At 60.6% G+C, this 6432-nt stretch overlaps 1 protein-coding gene across 1 annotated transcript in view; it reads left to right on the top strand.

The window, feature by feature from the left end:
- The window catches only part of ACADS (acyl-CoA dehydrogenase short chain), a 22524-nt gene extending 16534 nt beyond the window's left edge, over nt 1-5990 (top strand). The window contains 10 exon segments of the mRNA XM_006096530.3: nt 1617-1768; nt 3022-3171; nt 3347-3425; nt 3428-3457; nt 3855-4006; nt 4283-4453; nt 4593-4730; nt 4898-4993; nt 5124-5180; nt 5321-5990. Coding sequence (XP_006096592.2) covers nt 1617-1768; nt 3022-3171; nt 3347-3425; nt 3428-3457; nt 3855-4006; nt 4283-4453; nt 4593-4730; nt 4898-4993; nt 5124-5180; nt 5321-5473 — 1178 coding nt within the window. The 3' untranslated portion in view covers nt 5474-5990.
- Nucleotides 5991-6432: the final 442 nt, after the last annotated feature.

The following is a 6432-nucleotide window of genomic DNA, read 5'->3' as shown; positions in this document are numbered from 1 at the left end:
ACCGCGCCCCCCCCCCTCCTCCCCGCGCGGCTCGGGGTGCGCCCTGTTCGGTGACCTTGGCCGGCCGCTGCCTCAGTTGGCCCCTGAGTCATGGCCGCAGGGGGTGCTGTCCTCCTCGGTTGTCGGGACCGACCCAGCGGCCCAGCGCCGGCCTGGAGCGAGCTCAGGGCTGCACCCTCCCGCTTCCCCTCCGGTGCAGCGGGGCGCGCCGACACCCAGTGACACCCAGTGACACCCAGGGCCCGGCCGGACCCATCGCCCCAGTAACCACAATAGAGGGAATGCCCGCGAGGGCTCTGCCAGGCCTTAGCTACAGTCCGTTCCTTCCTTTTCCCCCTAAAGCAGCGGTTCTCAATCTTCCTAATGCCGCGACCCTTTAATACAGTTCCTCATGTTGGGGTGACCCCCAAACATAAAATTATTTTCGTTGCTACTTCATAACTGTCATTTTGCTACTGTTATGAATCGTAATGTAAATATCTGCTATGCAGGATGTATTTTCATTGTTACAAATTGAACATAATTAAAGCATAGTGATTAATCACAAAACAATATGTAATTATGTATGTGTTTTCCGATGGTCTTAGGTGACCCCTGTGAAAGGGTCGTTCGACCCCCAAAGGGGTCGCGACCCACAGGTTGAGAACCGCTGCCCTAAATGTTTCCAACTACATTATCTCTTTATTTTGTTTTCATTTTTTGTTAATCCTCACCCAAGGATATTTTTCCATTGATTTTTAGAGAGAGTGGAAGGGAGAGGGAGAGACAGAGAGAAACATCAATGTGAGAGAGACACATGGATGGCTTGCCTCCCACACTCACCCCAATCCAGAATCAAACCTGGGACCCTTCAGTCCGAGGGCCGACACTGTCCACTGAGCCAAACTGGCTAGGGCCAGTTAGTATCTTCTTAAATATCTCTCTCTCTCTCTCTCTATATATATATATATATATATATATGTATATATATATATACACACATACATATACATATATGTTTTTATTGATTTCACAGCCAGTCAATGATTCTCTCTCATCATTGATGTTTCTATCTCTCCCTCTCCCTTCCTCTCTGAAATCAATAAAAATATACTTTAAAAAAAAAAGCATTAGCCGAAACCGCTTTGGCTCAGTGGATAGAGCGTCGGCTTGCGGACTGAAAGGTCCCAGGTTCGATTCCGGTCAAGGGCATGTACCTAGGTTGCGGGCACATCCCCAGTAGGAGATGTGCAGGAGGCAGCTGATCGATGTTTCTCTCTCATCGATGTTTCTAACTCTCTATCTCTCTCCCTTCCTCTCTGTAAAAAATCAATCAAAAAAAAAAGCATTATAAGCAGTTATTTTGGGGGTTCTCAGTAGCAGCACTTTGACATTTTGGGCGGGTAATTCTTTGTGGTGGGACTGGCCTGTGCACTGTGGGATGTTTAGCAGCCTCCCTGGTCTCCACTCCATACCGATACCATTTCCCATTCAGTTAGGACAACCAAGTGTCTGCAGACAATTCCCCTGTCCCTCAGGGGCAGCACCATCCCTGGTGGAGACGCGGAGTGAGTGGTCCCTGTTGTCATTAACCAAGACCTCTCGCACCCCCTCCCGCTTCCTGCTCTTGCTGGCAGCTCTCCGTCGTCAGTTACATACTGTCTACCAGTCCGTGGACCTGCCCGAGACACACCAGATGCTGCGTCAGACCTGCCGGGACTTTGCTGAGAAGGAGCTGTTTCCCATCGCGGCCGAGATAGACAAGGAACACCGCTTCCCAGCGGCTCAGGTAGGCGCCGCCCTCAGCAGCCCAGGGTGGAGTGTGCCCTCGGCTGGGCTCCGGGTGAGCGGTGATGGTGTGACAGCCAATGACACGGAGACTCTAATCAGGAACCCGAAGGCAGGTCTTGGGACCCAGAAAATGCTCTGGAAGTTCCCCAAGTTCAGCATGAGGCCCGTGGCTGGGAGTTAAGTTTTGGAATAACAGTAATAGTGGTGGCTGGTGGCCATGCTTACCGGGTAGCAGGCATGGTGTTAATAATAACACTCAAAACGCGCCCTTGGACTGAAGGGTCCCAGGTTCGATTCCGGTTAAGGGCATGTACATTGGTTGCGGGCACATCCCCAGTGGGAGATGTGCAGGAGGCAGCTGGTCAATGTTTCTCTCTCATCGATGTTTCTAACTCTCTATCCCTCTCCCTTCCTCTCTGTAAAAAAATCAATAAAAAATATTTAAAAAAAACAAACAAACAAACAAAAAAACGCGCCCTTGCCACGTGCTGGGCTCTGTTCCCCCTGCTTGGGAAGTGTCAGCTCCTCTGTCCTCACAACAGTCCTGTGTGCTGTTGTCACATACAGTTGATGAAACGCAAGTTGGTGAGAGGGTTAAAAACGTGCCCGTCTCCCTCGCCTGTGACATGAGGTTGACTCAGCATCGTTCTCGGAGAGAGACGGCACTGAGAGAACGCGCACAGAGCACTCAGCAGAGTTGGGCACGTTTCTAGGCCGGCACTCGATAATTCACCGTCACGAGCACCGTTACTCCAAATGAAAACTCCCTGGCTCTCCCCACTCGTTCATTCTCTCGCTGTCACTGGGAATGGAGCAGTGAGCAGGCACACTGTCTGCCCTCGCGGTCAGGGAGAAAGACCTTAATCAAAACGAGCACAGCAGCAGGTGACATTCCCGCTGCATAAGCACTCAGGGAGAGGCACAGGTGTGGCGAGACTGGGGTGACAGCCCCAAGAAGTGGTGGCTTGAGCTGAGAACTAAAGGGGAGGAGGAGATAATACCTAGTGGATAAAGGTCATGTCTGACCGGGAGCAGCATGTGCAAAGGTCCTGTGGTGGGGAGGGGTGTGTGTGGTATGCTTAAGGGACTGAGAGAAGATCACTGTGGTACTTGCTGCCATGCTTCTCACCTTGGAGGCCTCTGTGCCTTCTGCCTGCTCAGTGGTTGTGGCTGCAGAGGGGAGCCGTGCGGAGTGTGGGCCAGGGCGGCTTGAGGGAGGTGTGCTGAGGGTGACTCCTTCCCTGAGACCAGGTGAAGAAGATGGGCGGGCTCGGGCTCCTGGCCATGGACGTGCCGGAGGAGCTGGGTGGCGCCGGCCTCGACTACCTGGCCTATGCTATCGCCATGGAGGAGATCAGCCGGGGCTGTGCCTCCACCGGCGTCATCATGAGTGTCAACAACGTGAGTCCCCGCCCTGGACCGCGGGGACCCGGGTGGCGGGGGCTCCCCTGGGCAGGCACTCGCCCCGTGTCCGGCTCCTTGGTCCTTCGGGTCTGGAGAGAACAGGCCTTGCGGTGGGTCCCGGGCGGGCAGGGGCCTGGCTCGAGGCCTCCGACCGCTCCCTCTGCCCCCACAGTCCCTCTACTTGGGGCCCATCATGAAGTTTGGCTCCAAGGAGCAGAAGCAGAAGTGGGTCACGCCTTTCACCAGCGGCGACAGATTGGCTGCTTTGCCCTCAGCGAGCCAGGTACACAGTGGGGCTGCCTCCGTCCCCTGTCCCCTGGCCTCAGCGCCTTAGCATCGGGTCAGACTGGAGCCGCTGCCCCCGGGGAGGCGGGAGTTGGGCCTGTGCTGACTGGGAGGTCACCTCCCCGAGCTGGCAGGGAAGCTCACTCTGGGGTCCCCTGCCTGAAGCTGCTACACGCCCCCCCTCCCCCTCCCTCCCCCTCCCCTCCCCCTCCCCTCCCCCTTCCCTCCTCCTCCCCTCCCCTCCCCCCTCCCGCCTCCCCCTCTCCCTGCACTGAATGCTGTGGAGCTGGTGTGGCCTTGGAGCTTCCTCTCAGGAGCCTGGGGGTTGAGGCTGGGCTCCGGCCCAGTTGGCAGCGGTGCCTGTGGGCGGCCTGGACGAGTCTGTGTGCCCGCAGGCAATGGCAGCGACGCGGGAGCCGCAGCCACCTCCGCCCGGGCAGAGGGTGACTCCTGGGTCCTGAATGGCACCAAAGCCTGGATCACCAACTGCTGGGACGCCTCGGCCACTGTGGTCTTCGCCAGCACCGACAGGTCCCTGCACCACAAGGTGGGACGGGAGGCCACTCGGCAGTCGTTTCAGTTTCTGACAGAGCTCAGAGCTTTGCGCTCTGGGTCCCTGGGAACTTTCCCTCTCCCCTGCCTGCCCCTGGCCGGGGACTGGTGTCTGCACCTTCCCCAGAGGGGCCAGCAGAGGGCGTCACGGCCGAGGTCCTAAGGGAAGGGAGGGAAGGGACCCGGCAGGTGGCTGATAGAGGGGCGTGGCCCGGGCAGCCTCTGGGACCGGCACCGGCACCGGCACCGGCTGGGTTTTCTGCTCTTCCAGGGCATCAGTGCCTTCCTGGTTCCCATGCCAACGCCCGGGCTCTCGCTGGGGAAGAAGGAAGACAAACTGGGCATCCGGGCCTCGTCCACGGCCAACCTCATCTTTGAGGACTGTCGCATCCCCAAGGACAACCTGTTGGGGGAGCTGGGGATGGGCTTCAAGATAGCCATGGTGAGCGGGGAGGGGGGGCGGGTGAGCGGGCGGGTGGGGGGGGGGTGAGCCGGGCGGGGGTGAGCTGGGCGGGGGGGTGGGGCCCTGGGTCGAGGCCCTGGCACCCAGCTGGCCAGCTACTGACGGGCGGTCCCCACAGCAAACCCTGGACATGGGCCGCATTGGCATCGCCTCCCAGGCACTGGGCATCGCCCAGGCCGCCCTGGACTGTGCTGTGAACTATGCCGAGAATCGCAAGGCCTTTGGGGCGCCCATCACCAAGCTCCAGGGCATCCAGGTACCAGGTGGAGACTCCAGGAGCCTGGCCTGGAGCCTGGGGAGGGAACCGGGCGGACGGGGAGCGTCCTGCTCCCATGCTCCCCTCCTGCTCCCTGCTGTCCTCCGCGGGAGGGAGGGGGGAGGGAGGGCAGGTGCTGACTGGCCACCGGGGCCTGGTTGTTGCAGTTCAAGTTGGCGGACATGGCCCTGGCCCTGGAGAGTGCCCGGCTGCTGACCTGGCGCGCCGCCATGCTGAAGGACAACAAGAAGCCTTTCACCAAGGTGCCCTGGGAAGGGAGAAGTCGGGGTGGGGTTCCAATTCCTGCTGCTCCAGGGGGGCTCTCCCAGCCTGCCCTCTGAGGGCCGGTGCTGGGCACGTGGTGCCGTTTCTGACCCCCGTCCCTGCGGTTAGGAGGCAGCGATGGCCAAGCTGGCTGCATCGGAGGCCGCGACTGCCATCAGCCACCAGGTGAGTGTCCGGGGCGGCGAGGCCCGGGTTGAGCAGTCGAGCCGGCCGCCCCTCCCAGCTGTCCTTGTGTGGCTGATCCTGCCCCTGTCTGTCCCACATGGAGGCGTCTTCTCCCCCCTGAGCCCTGCCTGTCACCGTAGGCCATTCAGATCCTGGGTGGCATGGGCTATGTGACAGAGATGCCGGCCGAGCGGCACTACCGCGACGCCCGCATCACCGAGATCTACGAGGGCACCAGTGAGATCCAGAGGCTGGTCATCGCGGGCCACCTGCTCAAGAGCTACCGGAGCTGAGCCCCGGGGCCGGCCACGCCCCAGCCCGCGGCTGCGGACCTGACTGTGGGAAGGAGTGGGAGCCACGTGGCCCTGACCCGACTCCAGACACAGCGGACAGGCAGGGGCCAGGCCACCGCCCAGCCCTCCTGGTGACCAACGTGCCAGACCGACGTGCGCAGCCCTGGAGAAGGCGAGGCGAGGGGCTGTGCCCTGCGTGAGGACTCACCCCCGCGCTCTGTCCTGGCTTCGCTCCCCCTCACCACGGTGCCTTATTCTTCATCGAGGGACGGCCTCCTGAAGGCAGGGCCCTGGGAAGGACTGGCCACTGGGGGCGCCCTGGTTGCCGTGGGCCCTGGTGCTCAGCAGGAGGCCAGGAGGGCCTGGGACTCAGCGTCTGCTCTTTTCCCTGAGGTCAGGGGTCAGGAGGAGTGGGTGGGGCTGGAGTAACTTCAGAGCAGCAGGAGCTGACAGAGGAGTCAGGTGGGTGGGACAGTGTGGGAACTGAGAGCAATAAAGCAGACCTGTCCGAGCCGTGTCCTTGCCTGTGAGGTTGCCTGTGAGCTGCCGGAGGCAGACGCTCCTTCCCACAGCTTTCTGACCAGCGCGTCCGCCTGTCGCAGGAGGGCCTGGCTGCCCGGAGAGCTCCAGTGAGAGGCCGGTGACACAGGCCAGGCCGGGAGGAGCCGCTCCGGGGCCTCCTGGGTGTCAGGAGAGTGGCCCCCGCTTTCCACCGAGGAAAGGAGGTGCCAGATGGGCCGGAGGCGGCTGGGGAAGGAGCAGAGCTGTAGAGGCCCTGTGCTGGGGGGGCCTGGAGGGGGAGGGGGCAGCACTGAGCCTGCCAGGGAGGTCCTGGTCGGGGACCAGGCTTTGGGCCAAGGTGCCTGGGGCTGGAGCCCGCGCTCAATCGCTGTGGCCCCGTGACGTGAGTGGAGAGAAAACGAGAAGGAAAGCAAACACCAGGCGTTGCTGTGAGGTCT

Source organism: Myotis lucifugus, unplaced genomic scaffold (genome assembly GCF_000147115.1).
Source record: "Myotis lucifugus unplaced genomic scaffold, Myoluc2.0 scaffold_181, whole genome shotgun sequence".
Taxonomy (NCBI): Eukaryota; Metazoa; Chordata; class Mammalia; order Chiroptera; family Vespertilionidae; genus Myotis; species Myotis lucifugus.
The sequence above is the reverse complement of the archived record's forward strand: the minus strand, read 5'-3'. Positions and strand labels throughout refer to the sequence as shown.